Source organism: Neomonachus schauinslandi, chromosome 3 (assembly GCF_002201575.2).
Source record: "Neomonachus schauinslandi chromosome 3, ASM220157v2, whole genome shotgun sequence".
In the NCBI taxonomy this organism is placed as follows: domain Eukaryota; kingdom Metazoa; phylum Chordata; class Mammalia; order Carnivora; family Phocidae; genus Neomonachus; species Neomonachus schauinslandi.
The window spans coordinates 132,691,284-132,711,003 of NC_058405.1; the positions used below are offsets into that span (position 1 = coordinate 132,691,284).

Consider the following 19,720-nt stretch of genomic DNA (forward strand, 5'->3'; position numbering starts at 1 on the left):
CAATTCTATGCCAGCAAATTAGATAACCTGGAAGAAATGGAGGCATTCCTAGAGATGTATCAACTACCAAAACTGAACCAGGAAGAAATAGAAAACCTGAACAGACCCATAACCACTAAGGAAATTGAAGCAGTCATCAAAAATCTCCCAACAAACAAGAGCCCAGGGCCAGATGGCTTCCCAGGGGAATTCTACCAAACATTTAAAGAAGAATTAATACCTATTCTTCTGAAACTGTTCCAAAAAATAGAAATGGAAGGAAAACTTCCAAACTCGTTTTATGAGGCCAGCATTACCTTGATCCCAAAACCAGACAAAGACCCCATCAAAAAGGAGAATTACAGCCTTGATGAACATGGATGCAAAAATTCTCACCAAAATACTAGCCAATAGGATCCAACAGTACATTAAAAGGATTATTCACCACGACCAAGTGGGATCTATCCCTGGGCTGCAAGGTTGGTTTAACATCTGCAAATCAATCAATGTGATACAATACGTTAACAAAAGAAAGAACAAGAATCATATGATCCTCTCAAAAGATGCAGAAAAAGCATGTGACAAAGTACAGCATCCTTTCTTGATCAAAACTCTTCAGAGTATAGGGATAGAGGGTACATCCCTCAATATCATAAAAGCCATCTATGAAAAACCTACAGCGAATATCATTCTCAATGGGGAAAAACTAAGAGCTTTCCCCCTAAGGTCAGGAACACGGCAGGGATGTCCACTATCACCAGTGCTATTCAACATAGTACTAGAAGTCCTAGCCACAGCAATCAGACAACAAAAAGAAATAAAAGGCATCCAAATCGGCAAAGAAGAAGTCAAACTCTCACTCTTTGCAGATGATATGATACTTTATGTGGAAAACACAAAAGACTCCACCCCAAAACTGCTAGAACTCATACAGGAATTCAGTAAAGTGGCAGGATAGAAAATCAATGCACAGAAATCAGCGGCATTCCTATACACCAACAATAAGAGAGAAGAAAGAGAAATTAAGGAGTCGATCCCATTTACAATTGCACCCAAAAACATAAGATACCTAGGAATAAATCTAACCAAAGAGGCAAAGAATCTGTACTCAGAAAACTATAAAATACTCATGAAAGAAATTGAGGAAGACACAAAGAAATGGAAAAATGTTCCATGCTCATGGATTGGAAGAACAAATATTGTGAAGATGTCAATGCTACCTACAGCAATCTACACATTCAATGCAATCGCCATCAAAATACCATCCACTTTTTTCAAAGAAATGGAACAAATAATCCTAAAATTTGTATGGAACCAGAAAAGACGCCCAATAGCCAGAGGAGTGTTGAAAAAGAAAAGCAAACCCGGCGGCATCACAATTCCAGACTTCCAGCTCTATTACAAAGCTGTCATCGTCAAGACAGTATGGTACTGGCACAAAAACAGACACAGAGATCAAGGGAACAGAATAGAGAGCCCAGAAATCGACCCTCAACTCTATGGTCAACTAATCTTCGACAAAGCAGGAAAGAGTGTCCAGTGGAAAAAAGACAGTCTCTTCAACAAATGGTGTTGGGCAAATTGGACAGCCACATGCAGAAGAATGAAACTGGACCATTTCCTTACACCACAAAAATAGACTCCACATGGTTGAAAGACCTAAATGTGAGACAGGCGTCCATCAAAATCCTAAAGGAGAACACAGGCAGCAACCTCTTCGACCTCAGCGGCAGCAACTTCTTTCCAGAAACATCGCCAAAGGCAAGGGAAGCAAGGGCAAAAATGAACTGCTGGGACTTCATCAAGATAAAAAGCTTTTGCACAGCAAAAGAAACAGTCAACAAAAACAAAACAGACAGAATGGGACAAGATATTTGCAAATGACATATCAGATAAAGGACTAGTATCCAAAATGTATAAAGAACTTCTTAAACTCAACACCCACAGAACAAATAATCCAATCAAGAAATGGGCAGAAGACATGAACAGACATTTTTCCAAAGAAGATATCCAAATGGCCAACAGACACATGAAAGTGCCCAACACGGCTTGGCATCAGGGAAATCCAAATCAAAACCTCAATGAGATACCACCTCACACCAGTCAGAATGGCTAAAATTAACAAGTCAGGAAACGACAGATGTTGGCGGGGATGCGGAGAAAGGGGAACCCTCCTACACTGTTGGTGGGAATGCAAGCTGGTGCAGCCACTCTGGAAAACAGTATGGAGGTTCCTCAAAAAGTTGAAAATAGAGCTACCATACAATCCAGCAATTGCACTACTGGGTATTTACCCCAAAGATACAAATGTGCGGATCCAGAGGGGTACGTGCACCCTGATGTTTATAGCAGCAATGTCCACAATAGCCAAACTGTGGAAAGAGCTAAGATGTCCATCGACAGATGAATGGATAAAGAAGATGTGGTGTATACACACACACACACAATGGAATATTAAGCAGCCATCAAAAGGAATGAGATCTTGCCATTTGCAACGACATGGATGGAACTGGAGGGTGTTATGCTGAGTGAAGTAAGTCAATAAGAGAAAGACATGTATCATATGACCTCACTGATATGAGGAATTCTTAATCTCAGGAAACAAACTGAGGGTGCTGGAGTGGGGGGTGGGGTGGGAGGGATGGGGTGGCTGGGTGATAGACATTGGGGAGGGTATGTGCTATGGTGAGCGCTGTGTATTGTGCAAGACTGTTGAATCACAGATCTGTACCTCTGAAACAAATGATGCAATATATGTTAAGAAAAAATAAAAAAGAAGATAGTAGGAGGGGAAGAATGAAGGGGGGGAATCGGAGGGGGAGACGAACCATGAGAGACGATGGACTCTGAAAAACAAACTGAGGGTTCTAGAGGGGAGGGGGGGTGGGAGAATGGGTTAGCCCGGTGATGGGTATTAAAGAGGGCACGTTCTGCATGGAGCACTGGGTGTTATGCACAAACAATGAATCATGGAACACTACATCAAAAACTAATGATGTAATGTATGGTGATTAACATAACAATAAATTTTTTTTTTAAAAACCTAGTACATAATCATTTATATTATCAGATACACAGTTATATACACATGCAAGCACACACTCAGACTTCTGAAGCCTTCCAAAAATAGATTTGGGGGGGGGCAAACACTCATGGGACATTTCTTAAAATATAAAAGCAACATAGGCACATGGAAAAAAAATTTCATTACAAAAATATAAATTTCTCCCTCCCACACCAGTCCCAATATTCAGAGGTGACTTTTTAAAAACTGTTTTTAATGAAATTTTTGAATAGGCAATACAAATAGGCTACCTCACTTTGTTTATTATCTTTCTAGAGGCTATATGTCTACACTAACAAATGAAGTATACAAACTTGGTTCCTCCCTTCCTATTCAAAAAAAAAACATTATACAGACTGTCCTGCATTGCTTTCTTTTCTCTTAATACCGGCTGGAATATTCCAAATCAATATAAAATAGATTCTTAACTTCTTTTTTCCTTTGCTAAGTCCTTTCTTTCAAACAGGTGCAGAGTATTCTATTATGTACTATATTTCAAAAAATTCTTTATTGACTTTGCCATGAAAGATGAAGAATTTATTTATTAAGATTTTATTTATTTGACAGAGACAGAGAAAGCACAAGCAGGGGGAGCAGGACAGGGAGAAGCAAGATCCCCACTAAGCAGAGAGCAAGACTCGGGGCTCGATCCCAGGACCCTGGGATCATGACCTGAGCCAAAGGCAGACGCTTAACCAACGGAGCCACCCATGAGCCCTGAAAGATGAAGAATTTAGTTCACTGGCACCACAGCGTCCCCTTCTTCCTGATATATTTATCGTTTTTATTTTAAATTCTTCAAATAGTTATCTTACCAAAAATACACAATTTTTAAATTCTTTCAACCATGTGTGATTCCTCACTATGTAAAATAAAAAATATATCTTTACATTTAGCTCCTTTTCCCAACATGACAGCTACACAATAACTTTTACATCAGTACCCTTTATAATATTTACCTTTACCTTCTATCTGTAATCCTATAACAGAGCCACAAAACTCATGCCACAAGGATCTGGGGCAAGTAAAAAATAAACAGGTGAAGCAGGCTTGGGATAAGATAAAAGTAGCATAGATAGAATAAAAGTTTTCTCTCTCTCAAAGTTTTGTTATTAGCTGCGAACACTGAATTAGTGAATGCTGTTAAATCATCGCCTCAGGGAAATACACAGTTAGGGTCCTGCAAGCTTTGCTTCACATTTTTTGTTAACCAATTAATATATAACCTTGTTCTGTATAAAAGTGTGTTTGTTTTAAGATGCCTTATTTAATATCTATTGTTGACTCATTCACACTGAATTCATAGCCAATAGCACTATAACTCATGACTGAACAAAGCTTATAGAACACACATTTTCTTCCTAAGGCACCTCACAGCCTTCTTGTGCTCAGAACACTAGACAGCACCTCAGCACTACTAACCTTGGGGGCCATTTTAAAGAGCAAAATCACCAATAAAAATCACAAAAAAGTGAAAAACATGGCACTAAGTAAACTGTGAAAAGAACACTTGTTTAAACTAGGAGAGCTGAGACACACAGGCAGAATGTTGCTTTATTCAGCCTCCGACGACTCAAATTTCTCAACACTGTACATGCACAGGCCCTTGAATGACGAGCAAAAGCAATCTGAGTATTGATTTTGAGGTTACAAATAAATCTGAGCATGTAGGTGAATTTGCAATTACAGAATCCCTGAATAAAGAGGACTGACTATTGTATGTGTATGTATACCTATCAAATCAACCCTATAAATTATATTGTGCAAAATAGTAAATCTTGTATAGCCTGCTGTTTTATATATATTTAAACAGACAAAATTTAAAATAATTATATTAAAAGCCCTCATTATAACTGCATTTTAATAAATTCACCATGTATTTTTAGACCTGCTTGATCTATAAAAATTTATAATTGTCATATATTCCTTACAGATGATTAGTCCTTAAAAAATATCTCTTTATACCATTCTGGCTTTTGTTTCTGAAGAATGGTTTATTTGATATTCATTCATGCATTCAAAAATATTTATTTGGGGCCTTACTACTGTTGCAGGTGCTAGAAAAAAAGCAAAAAAAAAAAAAAAGACAATTCCACGGGCTCATGGAACTTACATTGTACAAGAAAGGAAAGAGACAAAAAACAAACATAAATATTTAGTATTATGTAAGGAACCAATTAAGTACTTTTAAAGAAATTAAAGAGTTAAGGTAGAGTGATATAGCTATCTTCTTACATAGAGTGGACAGGGAAAGCCTCTTTGAAGAGGTAATACTTGAGCAAACATTTGAAGTATGTTTGAAGCAAGTTACAAAACAATGTGGGTGTAGTGGGACAGTTGTTAGTGGAACAGGGTAGTTAGTCTAAAGTTAGGTCAGAAGGTTTTCATGATGAAGACACTGAACTGTATTTTAAATGTGATGGGAAGTCTTTGGAAGGTTCTGAGTTAGGGAGAAACTGACCTCAAATTTATATTTAATTCTACTTTCTTCTTCTCTATGATCACCTGAAATATTTTCTTTCCAGTTATTTCCAATCTGTGTCATTTTGGGGAGATGTTTTTTGTCAACAGCCTATAGATGGATTCTCATTTGTTGTGATAACATATACTTGACTTTATTCCTTCCATATTATATTAATAGTTAAAATTAGAATTGTTTCTTCCTTCTCTCTACCTCACTTTTACTGGATTAAGTTTCTTTTTATTCCTCCTTCTACACGCTGTCACAGTAATTTAGAAGTTCTGTTTACAGTATCTCTGTTGCCTGTGCTTATTACTTTACTTTTAAGCAAACATAACATACTTCCTTATAGGTAATCAATTTTTTACTCTATACTCCTAGATGATTTTCTTACCTTTCTCCCATTCCTCCTCTCCCAGAGCACCTTCACTATCAGAAATTTAATCCTTGTGCTTTAAGTTCCACATTACAAACTCCTGGTTCCCCATTATTAAAATATGCTTACACAATAATACAGCATTTCACAGGCACATTATCACCACTAGTTTAGATAAAACCATTATAACAGTCATTGCTCAACACTATCTTACATTCTGTAGCTCATCTGTATTTTTAAATTTAAATGAATATTTTAAAAATACAAGCTTATCCAAAAAGAACAGTAAACCAAAATTAATTCATCATCCAACATATAGTCTATACTCAAATTTCCTGAAATATCTCAAAAACATCCTTTATAACCATTTTTCTCCGAATCCAGGAGCAAATCAGGATTCACAGATTCAATTTGGCTATGTCTCTTTTGTCTCAACCAATCTACAAAAGTCCCTCTGCCTCCCTTTGTTCTTCATGGCACTGAACACTTTGAGGAAAGAATCCAGGCCAGTTGTCCAGTAGGATGTTGCAGGAGTATTTTCTCATGACTAAATTCAAATCAAACATTTCCACCATGGGGGAAAAAAAAAAACAACATTTCCACCATGAAAACTACAGGTGATGTGTGTTCCTCTTGTTGCATCACCTCAGAATGCGCCTAATGTCAGACTGTCTGTGCCACTGCCAATAAAAAATGAGTTTCCTTATTATGGTAGTGAAAAACAAATCTCTCCATTTTAAATACCCATTTTCTCTTTTGTAATAAATAACTCATCTACAGGGTGAAACTTTGAGACCTTGAAAATATACTGGTCTCTAAAACATTTTACTAAATGATTTTAACAACCACTGATGATCCCTGCCTTAATTAATAATTATGCTGGGCAATACTGAATGTTCATTTCCTCATTCTACATCCTTTCTACGTTAGCTGACATTCTTCCAAGAGACTACCACATAACAACAAGCATACCTAGCTTGGTTCTTAAGTACCATTCCCCACTAAAATGAAGCAGGGCTCCTTGGAGAAAAATCTGTTCACATTCATTGCAGAGATCACAGTGATACTAGAGAGAGATGGTAGGGATGTGTCTATACATGAGCACAAAAATTCACAAAAATGTTTACATCTCTTAAATCTAAATAAAGAGTATGCAAGTATTCTTTGTACAGTATTTTCAATTTTCTATAGGTATAATATTTTTTAAAAGTAAAAAATTGGGGGGGAGGAGTGGGAAATCCTGCAGAAATGTGTAAGTATCAGTTTGAGTATATATATACAATTAATATAAATATATAAATGAGTATAGAGTATCATCCTAATACTAAAAATAGAATATGTAACTTTAAAACATCAGGAAAAACTCCATTTGTCCAATGGAAAGCAAGGGGTAGAAGGGAATAAAAGTGAAATATAACTAGAAGACATTAGACAATAGATAGCACAGCAAGTCAGAAAATAACAATAATTACAAAAAATGTAATGGACTAGACCCACCTTTTAAGAGGTAAAAACACTAATATTCTATCAAAAAAGACATGTGGCCTACAAGAAATACAATTAAAACAAAATGAGTAAAAATAATAGAAAAACATATACCCATATATTTAAGACAAATAGGAATGAAAAGAAAGCCAATGATACTAATCTTAAGATTTGAAAAAAACAAGTATTAAATGAAAAAATAATTACATGGTTATAAAAAGAACAAAATAAGATGTATGTAAAAATATGGCCTCAAAATGTATCAAGCAAATATTGATAACTACAAGCTGAAATACATAAATCAATAATCACAGCCAATGATTTCTTAAATGAATTGAAGCACAGCTGACACGCAATGTTACATCAGTTTCAGGTGTACAACATAGTGACTGGACAACTCTATACGTTATGCTATGGTCATAAGTGTAGCTGCCATCCGTCATCATACAATGCTGTTATAATACCACTGATGTTTCATATATATATATATTGCCTATATAGCTGAAGATTTTAATACGCCACTCAGAAAAAGGTCAAGCTGACAATACAAGGAAATATTTAAGATCTGTACAAATAAAATTAAGAGCTATTAGATGTGAAATGTTTATAAAACAGGGCACATTTCAGGAATTAATGTCATACAAACTATATTTTCAAAATGTAATGCAATAAATTAGAAATCCATAACAAAAGAATAGCTCAAAATATCCCAATTAATAACCCTTGTCTTAAAAAGGAAATAAAGGTGGGGTGCCCTCCTGGCTCAGTCAATGGAACAAGTAACTGCTGATCTCAGAGTTGTGGAGTTTGAGCTCCACACTGGGTGTAGAGCTTACATAAAAAAAAAAAGTGGAGTAAGTATTGTAGTATGTAGTTTTTTGGGTCTGACTTCTTTTAGCATAATCCATTCATCTGAGATGCATCCATGTTGTTACATATTATCAATAGTCTCTTACTTTTTATTGCTAAATAGTATTTCATTGTATAAATATATATACCACACTTCTTTTCAATACATTTCTCTTAGATGAGGAACAGTTGACTTATATCCAATATTCTGAAAATTACAAATTAAGCTTCTCCTTCCTTTTAGATTTGACAGTTGTTTATGTGGTGTAAATTATCACTCAAAACATAGAATATTTCCATTTCTGAAGATCATGACCAATATAAAGAAAAAATATATATGTGAGGTGTAAGAAATAAAACTGTCATTTTTGGAAAAAAATTTTTGTTTAAAAAAACCAAAAAAAAAAAAAAATGTTAAAAAAAAAAAAAAAAAAAAAAAAAAAGGACCAACAGCAAGACCGCTGCATATAAGACCAAACGATAAAAATCAAACACCTCCTAGGTCCACAATAATCAACTAGAAAATAAAAAAAAATACTTTAGCCACAAAAACTAAAGTATTCAGAAATTAGCCAAAAGAATTCATAAAAACTAGCCAAAAATTCTTAAGATCTCTATAGGGAGAACTGAATAAATGGAGACACATTTCATGTATTTGGATGGGACAACTTAATCTTATAAAGATTTTAACTACTCCTCAATTAATCTATAAATGCAATGCATTCAAAATAAGAATTCTATTTGATAATCTTTTAAGGAAAAAGACACAAATAAGCTATTACAGAAGAATCCCCAAATGCTAACAAGCAAATGAAGGGATACTCAAATTTTAAATGAGGGAATAAAGAACCATAAAAAAAACTAAGTCAGCTTTACTGAGTCAACTTTATAAAAGAAGATTAGAGACTTGCTCTACCATATAAAAAAGATGTATCAAAAATACAACAGTATTTTTTAAAAATGTGATACTGGGACAAGAATACAGACCAGTGGAACGTAAGAGAAATTTCAGACAGATCCATATATATGCATGGCAAATTAATATATGATAAAGGTAGCATCACCGATCAGTGGAAAAATTTGGATGATTTAAAAAGCACTGTGGAGAGGGGCGCCTGGGTGGCTCAGTCAGTTAAGTGTCCAACTCTTGGATTTCAGCTCAGATCATGATCTCAGGGTCTTGTAATCAAGCCTGCAGCAGGCTCCACACTCAGGGAATCTGCTTGAGATTCTCTCTCTCCCCCTGCCCCCACCCCTCTCTCTAAAATAAATAAATAAATTTTTTTTTAAATGTTTTTAAAAAAGCAGCACTGTGGAGAAAACTGGTTCAGATGGAGAAAAGTAAAACTGGATCCCTATCAATACTATATAAAAGGTGGGGCCTAAAGGGCAAATATGATAGTAAAACTATAAAATTAACAGAAGAATCTGCAGAATATCTTTGTGGCCCAGGGGTGAGGAACAAGTATTTAATTCTCAGAATACCTCAGGGTCCACTGAACCCAATTTTAATGTTTGAGCTTCTTTTTCAAGTAGTTCTACCTATTTGTAAAGATTGGTATTTGTCACAAGGTGGGCGGGGGGGGGGTGGCACCTGGGTGGCTCAGTCGGTTAGGTTCCGACTCTTGATTTCAGCTCAAGTCATGATCTCAGGGTCGTGAGATCAAGCCCCAAGTCAGGCTCATGCTTGGCGTGGGGGCTGCTTAAGATTCTCCTTCTCCAACCCCCCCACCCCCCATTCATGCTCCCTCTCTAAAAGATTAGTATTTGGGGACTTTTATTCTTTCTTAGAGATCATCCAAAGAATAAAAATAAAATTTATTTTTAATGGAATAAAATGCATTCTATCTTATAATTAATCACCAGACATCCAACAGACCCTTTCACAAATTTAAATTACATTATGGGATCTTACTGATCTTATTTTTCCTATATTTTGTTATTACATCATCCTAGGAATTACTTCATTACTCATCATCATTCATCAATTATTCCCAACTATGCTAAAACAAACAAAAACCACTAAAAAAAAAAAATAGAAGAATGAGGGTATGATAGGCAGAATAATGTCCTCCAGTGACACTCACATCCTAATCCCCAGAACCTGTGAATGTTACAGGACTTTGCACATGTAATGGGGTAAGGACTTTGAACTGGGGGAATTATACCAAATTATCCAGATGGGCATGAGCCAATCTAATCGCAAGTACTTAAAAGTGATGAACCTTTCTAGATTGTGGTCAGAGGGAGATGTGACTTCCAAAGAACAGTAAGAGAGTTGCATCATTGCTGGCTTTGAAGATGGAGGAAAGAGACTACCAGCCAAGAAATGCGGTCAGCCTCTAGAAGCTAGAAAAAGGCAAGGAAAAGGTGCCCCCCACTTCCCACCACTGGAGCCTCCAAGAAAGAAATCAAGTTCTACACACACATTGATTTTAGCCCAATGAGACCAATGTCAGACTTCTGACCCTCAGAACTATAAGAAAATAAGTGTCTTGTTTTAAGCAACTCTGCAGTAGTTTTTTATGGTAGAAAGAGAAAAATAATGCAGATTTAATGACCTAAAAGAGTGATGTAATAGTGAAATAAGTGATTATCTCTCAAGTTATCTTCTTGTCTTGCCCAAAGTACTGCATCATCCTTCAAGAATGTATAAAAGACTAGAGTAGGGGCGCCTGGGTGGCTCAATCAGTTAAGTATGGACTCTTGACTTTGGATCAGGTCATGATCTCACTGTCATGAGATCACACCCCATGTTGGGCTCCATGCTCAGCAAGGAGTCTGCTTGGGTTTCTCTCCCTCTGCCCCTCCTCCCACTCATGCGTGCACTACCTCTCAAATGAATAAATAAATCTTAAAAAAAAAAAAATACTAGAGACATCCTTGCAGACTGATATCAGATTGCACTGACTCCAGTGGAGAATTAAGAAATTTTCATTTTCCACCCAAGATGGTCAAGGGAAGAAAACGACAGCGGAAGACATTTTGTAATTATTAAACAAATCAGAAAATAAATACAAAGACATAACAACACCTCTAGACTCTATTCTAAAACTGATGGCAATGACTATATAAGTGAAATCTCAGAGTCACCAATTGATATTATCCTAGATGAATTTTCTCAAATTCAAGAATCAATGAATTGGATAACATATTTCTAAGGAAAAAAAGGAAACATGGTATTTTCATTAGTTAGTCATTCAACTGAAGGACTTCATCATATAATATTCTTCTACATGAATTTGGACCACTTGATGCTCAAAGGATGCATGACAATATCCTTTATCTTTTATGATGCTTGTGCACCAAGATTTACTTGATACAAAGAGGATTTTATGTTTAAATTATTATTAAAATGTCTAATAAAGTTGTTTTTCATTATACCTTTATTCCTACAGGTATAAATTAGTAGCAAAATAACTTAAAATATAAAAATAGCAAAAGGATGGGGCACCTGGGTGGCGCAGTTGGTTAAACATCCAACTCTTGGTTTTGGCTCAGGTCATGATCTCAGGGTGGTGAGATCAAGCTCCGTGCTCAGCACAGAGCCCGCTTGGGTTTCTCTCTCCCTCTGCCCCACCCACTGCTTGCTCTCTGGTGAGCTCTCTCTCTCTCATAAATAATTTTTTTTTTAAAGATTTTATTTATTTATTTGACAGAGAGAGAGATAGCGAGAGCAGGAACACAAGCGGGGGAGTGGGAGAGGGAGAAGCAGACTTCCCACCGAGCAGGGAGCCCGATGCGGGGCTCGATCCCAGGATCCTGGGATCATGACCTGAGCCGACAGCAGCCGCTTAACAGACTGAGCCACCCAGGCGCCCCACATAAATAAATCTTCAAAAGAAAAAGGAAAAGGATCTATTTGACCCAGATGGTTCATAGTGACGGCTGTTTTTCTAAGTATACCAAGAGCTATCCAAAATTTCAGAGTTATAGACTATAAGTTAAAAAAAATTGGTGACTTTGATTACAACAAAATTAAAGAGTCCTCTACAATAATCCTATACGATAACGGATATCATGAACAAAGGTGATAGACATGACAAAATGGGAGAAGTTATTTGCACTGTATACAGCCAACATGGAATTGATATGTAAATATACATGGAATATGGGAAAATCAGGTTGAAAAAGAAAGTAATCCTGATAGAAAAATAGGAAAAGCATTGTAACAATTCATAAGAGACTCCCAAAAAGCTAACAAGCACATGAAGAAATGCTCAAAATAATTGGTGGTACAAGGAAAAAAAAAAAAGAGGGATACTATTTTACACGTTAATGAGAAATCCAGATGATGCCAAGTGTTTCTGGGATGTAGGGATACATAAATGATCATGCATTCTGTTAAAAGTATGGGTTAGTCCTGTACAACTGTTCTGAATAGCAATCTTATACTATTCATTCAATTTAACTCTATATATACCCTATAACCCAGCAATTCTGCACCTAAGAATGTAACCTAAACAAATGCTTACAGAGGTCCATAAGAGAAAAAGCACAAGAAATCCACTACAGTGTGAGGTAATGGGGAGCTGAAGACAACCTGAGGTCTATCACTGGAAAGCCTAAGAGATATGCAGCAGTTGTACAAATAGGAACATAAACAGATAGGAACAAGGGTGACAAAGGCAAGGAAGAGAAAAAATTATATAATGGGAGAAGAGCAGTTCAATCTACTCAATTAATTCTTACTCCTCAAACCGATTATGCTGTATTAGAACATCATGCCCCTGAAGTATGTTATGCTGTATTAAAAATCAGGTTTGTAAATATTGAATTTTTCCCTATACATTACAAAAATTACAGTAAGTGGTAATTTGATATTAAACACATATGTAGGATTCTTTTACAAAGTATGTTCCGGATCATTAAATACAATGAAAGAATGTCAAATAAAGATTATAATTTTACTCACTTTTGCTCCAACACTGCAACTGCCAGTGCTTCCAGTGCTCCCACTTGCAACTCCTGTAAACCTAGCTTCCAATAATTCTTGCCTTCTTGGATCCAGACTATGAAGCTCATCCATTGCACCTATTAATAATAGAAAAGGAAAATAAAACACAAATACATATCTTCATATACACACAAACACAAAATACATAAATGTGGTTAGTTGAGATATCAGTATAAACCTAATGAATGCATTCTATAAACAGATTGAGACATTAAAATTTTTATCATGTCCTTCACTCATTTATCAAAACAACCAACAGTGAATTTCCAACACTGCCAACTGTAATCCACAGTAAGAAATATATTTTCCACCCAATTCAGTACAAAGACACATACACACATGTATTAAAAAATTCCACAAATACTTCTTACTGCATGCAGTGCACGCCAATATTTTCTAGTCTATTTTGTCCATCAGAAAAGAAAAACACTGGTTGTGAGCTATTTAATTGATTTCATGTGCCATTAATGGACCATGGGTCCACAGTTTGACAAACACTACTCTCATAGTATAATCTTAGCTTATGCAGAATTCTGACACTAAGTGACATTAGTAGTTATTTTGTTTATTTATACCTTATCTGACTATATTTTAAACTGGGAAAGATTTTTTTTATGACTGTCACATCCCAAAGATTTTTGGTACATTTGATAGTTTTCAGTTTCTATCAGGTGAATGAAAAATATGCATATATCAAACAGATCATTGAGGTAACAGCTATCACTGGAGAATCACTCCAATCACTGGAGAATCACTCCAATCACTGGAGAATTAAAGGGGAAAAATTAGCATCCTCATGTAATTGCTACTATGCAGACTAAAGCACCACAAATTCTAGCTAAAGTTCAATTTTAAATTTCTTTTTTTCATGTCTGCCAACTCTCTACTGATAAAAAACCTTAGAACTGACATAAATGAGTGGTTCTCGAAAGGAATAAGGAGCAATCCCAAATCACATGTGGACACTTTCAAACTAAACTAACTAGACCCCTTCCACATACTCTGACACTCCTCTATCTTAAAGTTTAACAGTTATTCCTATAGATTTTATCTTTTAAAATTGCTTTCATTACCTTTCATTGTTATCTGGACAGAGGACTGAATGGATAATGGCCATCCTGCCATGTTTACTTCCATATATCTGTACCTGAATATATATTTTCTGCCCACTCCTCTTTCTTCCATCTCAAAGAGGTAACTACCTTTAAAAAGCTGAAGCCTTCAATTTTTGCTTTTGATCCCATTCCTTCTTGACATCCAAGGGATCTTGCATTTGCATGTATAGACCTAAAACTATAGAACTCTTAGAAGAAAACATAGGGTAAAGCATCATGATCTTGGAGGATTTGGCAATGATTTCTTATATATCAAACTGGGGAAAAAATGCAAGATCCCGTGCAGAATACATAAATAAATCCTACAATTCAACAAAAAAAACCTCAAACAACCCAATTTAAAACGTGGGCGGGGGAGAAGGACCTGGGTGGCTCAGTCAGTTAAGCGTCTGCGTTTGGCTCAGGTCATGATCTCAGGGTCCTGGGATCGAGTCCCACATTGGGCTCCCTGCTCAGCAGGAAGCCTGCTTCTCCCTCTCCCCTCCCTCTGCTGCTTCCCCTGCTTGTGCTCTCTCGCTCTGTCAAATAAACAAACAAACAAATAAATAAATAAAATCTTAAAAAAAAAAATGGGAGGGGGTGGCACAGTCAGTTGAGTATCCATCTGACTCTTGATTTCGGCTCAGGTCATCATCTCAGGGTCATAGGATTGAACCCCATATTGGGCTCTGCGCCCCGTGTATGGCTCTGCACTCAGCACAGAGTCTGCGTGAGATTATCTCTCTCCCTCTCCCTCTGCCCCTCCACCTGCTGTCTCTCTAAAATAAAACTAAACTTAAAAAATCTTTAAAAAATAGATGGGCAGAGGACATGAACAGACATTTCTCCAAAGATATGTAACTGGCCAATAATTAAATGAAAAGAGGTTCAATATCAATCATTAGGGAAATGCAAATCAAAACCCACAATGACATATCACTTCACACCCATTAGGATGGCTACTATAATAGAACCAAAAATAGTAAGTGTTCGTAAGGATGTGGAGAAATTTGAACCTTTGTGCATGGCTAGTGGGAACGTAAACTGGTGCAACCATTGGGGAAAACCATATGGCAGTTCCTTAAAAAATTAAACATAGAATTACATATGATCCAGAAAGTCCACTTCTGAGTATATACCCAACAGAAATGAAAGCAAGGACTAGAATAGATCTTTATACACCATGTTCATACCAGCATTATTCACAACAGCCAAAAGGTAGAAGCAACCTAAGTGTCCATCGATGAATGAATGGATTAACAAAATGTGGTCTATGCATAAAATGGAATATTACTCAACATTAAAAACAAAGGAAATTTTGACACAGGTTACAATATAGATGAACTTTGAAGACATTATGCTAAGTGTGAAATAAGCCAAACACAAAAGGACAAAAATTGTACAATTCCACTTATATGAGATTCCTAATAGTCAAATTCAGAGACAGAAAGTAGATGATGGCTGACAGAGACAGAGGGGCATGGTGGAATGAGAAGTTAGTGTTTAATGGGTACAGAGTTTCAATGGGGAAGATACAAAAGTTCTGGAGATGGATGGTGATGATAGTACAATAATGTGAATATACTTAATGGCACTGAACTGTACACCTAAAAATAGTTAAAATGGTAAATGCTGTATTATGTACACTTTACCACAATGCTTACAATTTTTTAAAAATAATTAAATTGAACTTCAGCAAAATTTTAACTTTGCTAGTTCAAAAGACATGGTTGTAAAAATGAAAAACAAGAGACACAGAGAAAATATTTATAAAACATTTATGTGCTATATACTATTTCTACTCTTTGGCTTGGTAACTGGTTGATGGGATGGCCCACTGAAATTTAGCAGAGAAGATGAGGACCTAAGTCCCCACTTTGACCTGAACCAACTAATAATGTAGTATTTTGTTTAACCCTGTTTTTGTTTCTTAGATATACAGCTTCCTCTAGGACCTCAACCCTCCCCCATGAGGTCCTAGAGGAAGCTAAACGACAGAGGAAAAACAAACAATTGGTTTCTAACCAAAACTCCTACGAGTCCCAACCTCTAACACCTTCTAACAAGTTTTTACAACTTTTTAATAGCAATGTATGCAAGAACCCCTGGTATAATTCTTGGCAAATAACAGATACTTAACAAATATTAGCATACTTGTCTATTTTTTTTTTAAGATTTTATTTGTCTATTAGAGAGAGAGAGAGCACAAGCCGGGGGGGGGGGGGAGAGTGGCAGGCAGAGGAAGAGGGAGAAGCAGGCTCCCCACTGAGCAGGGAACTCAACATGGGGCTCGATCCCAGGACCCTGGGATCATGAACTGAGCTGAAGGCAGACACTTAACTGACTGAGCCATCCCGGAGGCCCTAGCATACTTGTCTAAATAAAAATGGAACCTTGAATACTAGAGCCTGCCTCCCAAAATGCAGTCCATTGACCAGCAGCATCTGTTATCACCTCAGATGCTTGTAAGAAATGCAAAATCTTGGGTCCTACCCCTAGACCTAGCAAATCAGAATCTGCATTTTAATAAGATCTTCAGGCAATTACTACGTGCATTCATGTCTGAGAAGCACTGCTATAGAATCTGGGTCCTCAAACTTTTCCTGAAAAGGGCCCAATTGTATTTCAGTCTTTGCAGGCCAAGGACAAAAACATATAGATACTTACATAATGAGAGAGAAAAACTTCCTATAAACTTTCTGTTGACAAAATTCAAGATATAATAAGTATATTTTATAATATTACAAAATATAAGTCTGCTAATAAAAAAATGGAATTGGGGTAACACTTAATTTTAGTTTCCTATCATCAAAATCTTGCAAATATTCAACTGATTATGTTGATCAGCTTTTATGTATTTATCTTTGAAATGTCTTTTCTGACAGATAGGTACTGCTAAATACTGGTATTGACCCACAAGTACATGATTTTAATGAGTATATTCATTACTTTGAAGGCAGCTATAGAAGTCTCTTAGATTCTTTTGATATTTGCTTTTCAATATGTCACTACACTGCAGAATAATCACTTCCAATTGGAAGTTAGGTAGAAGTTCCTCAAGTGCATAATTAAATGGATTTTGAGATATGGAAACTTTCTTTGCACTTGCATCAATGTCTGAAAATTGTTGCTGGAACTGTAGTTTGATGGTGGAAAATATATTCATGCAAATTCATATGGGAATGAAGATCTCACTTTGACAGAAGAAATGTGTAAAGCAGCTGGATGTTACTTGTGATTCAAACATCAGTTGTCACTGAAATGACTTAACTGCAGCTAAAGTTCACATGTAAGCACTATTTTGCGTCATAATTTTATGTTAGATTCATTCAAAAATATTTCTAAATCTTCAGAAAAAGCTAATTTCCAAAGCCAATCAGTATTTGACAATAGTGGTTGAAGGCCACCCTGCTTCATTCAGAAAAATTTCATTATCAGTCCTAAGCTCAAAAAATTGTAAAACAATTTTACTACTAAAGCCAGTCAAGATATCCAGCTTCTATGGCCAACAAAAATTCACGCAGCTGATGCTAATTAAAACCATGAGAGCAAATGAAGACCACCACTGACAATACTGATTCAGTGACACATGATAAATTCAAATATTTTCTGCAAAGTACCTACTGATGAATAACACAACAAATAACCATAGCTTTGAACACCTCACATTTTTATAAGCTTTGTAAAGTTATCCAACTAAGCCTTTTTCTGTTCCACACATATTTTTACCACCATCAGTTTTAACACATCTTATCAGATTCCACTTCAGATTGTACTTAGTGTTTTCTCAACTTTGAAGATATTCTTGTGTGTAGTTGTTCTCTACAGACTATTCATAGAGTTTAATTGTTCTGCCACTTCAAATCTGACATTGACACCTTGAATAAACAACAACTGAATAGTATCAATAACATCTGTCAACTCAGCAAGAGCCAAGGAAAACCATTATAAATTACTTGCCTTGTTTTTTAATTGACTACTGATGTTGCTTCAAATGTCCTTAACTCTTAAATCAATTGTTCTTGCCAAAAAATTTATAGTCTAAAAGAAGTTTATTTTTTCTGGACACATTTTTTTTGCTGCAGTCAAATACAATTTAATTAACTCACCATCAGTAAATGGCTTTCCTTGCTTGGCTAACAAATGAGCCACTTGGAAACTTATTTTGGTGGCAGCCTCATTTTCAATTTTTATTTTTATGAAGAAATTATGCTGTGATAAGATATTCCATTTTAAACTGACTGTTACTTTAAGAAAATAGAATTGAGAATAGTGTGGTATATGCTTAGTCTAATAATGTCAACATAAATTCTTCTCTAACAGCTACAGTGTCACTGAATAAAAAAATGTTTTGCTAATTCAACAAAATAATATACACTCCACTGTGCCTTAAAAGCATGGCACTCAGAGTCCATTTTTCTTTTCTTGTTTTGACATGATAGATATGCACTGGTATAAAAAAAATAAAACAAATATTGCAGGCTGGCAATACACGTGGCACTCAAAACACTGTCAAGTTATAACGGCAGCACTGAAATTTGTAGTGCACCAAAAGCTGTATGAAGGGATAAGAATGTCACAACTACTCTGCTCTGCCATTATAATGCAGAAACAGCTGTGTTCCAATAAAACTTTATTTATGGGCACTAAAATTTGAATATCACATATCATAAAGTATTATTCTTTCAATTTTTTAACCATACAAAAATAGGTACTTTGCTGACTCCTGCTGTAGCAAACACATTTCAAAGATTTTAATTTTTTATGGAATCAAACTGTCACTTCTGACACTTATCAGAAATTTGGTCCTTAATTACAAGAGGTGAGATTTTCTGAAGAATATGTAATTTCACTATAATCCACTAAATTCTTTATTATACAATATACTTTGGAAAAAGAAATTATAAAAGCCACTATAAAGACCATATCATCCTTAAAGAATACCCATCTCTAAATACAACCACCCGTCTCCCAATTATGCTACTATTCTTACTAAACTGCTCCATAAAATGTATTATAAACCCAAAATTTCACATAAAAAATATAATGAGATGTCACTACCCAAATTAGAGATCACATCCTATTCTTTTTTTTTTTTTTAATTTTATTTATTTATTTGACAGAGAGAGACAGCGAGAGAGGGAACACAAGCAGTGGGAGTGGGAGAGGGAGAAGCAGGCTTCCCGCCGAGCAAGGAACCCAAAACAGGGCTCGATCCCAGGACCCTGGGACCATGACCCAAACCGAAGGCAGACACTTAACCAACTGAGCCACATCCTATTCTATAAAGAAAAAATTTAGGGAAACATAAATGAAGGCCACAGTTTTACCCATTAGAGAAGTATGTCATGGCCCCTTCTAATAAACATTTTCTCTCTACCTCTCTTACACACACACACACCTCTCCTACACACACACACACACACACACACACACACACACACACACACACACA

The 19,720-nt window shown here is 35.9% G+C and overlaps 1 protein-coding gene across 5 annotated transcripts in view; it reads right to left on the reverse strand.

Moving 5' to 3' along the window:
• The window catches only part of TLK1 (tousled like kinase 1), a 203,894-nt gene that overhangs the window by 94,213 nt on the left and 89,961 nt on the right, over positions 1-19,720 (reverse strand). For 4 of the 5 annotated variants that reach the window (XM_044913672.1, XM_021702849.1, XM_021702848.1 and 1 more), the window contains one exon: positions 13,130-13,248. In XM_044913672.1, the coding sequence (XP_044769607.1) occupies positions 13,130-13,243 (114 nt within the window). In that variant the 5' untranslated portion in view covers positions 13,244-13,248. The remainder of the gene's footprint in view (positions 1-13,129; positions 13,249-19,720) is intronic. The other variant, XM_044913671.1, reaches the window with a different exon arrangement.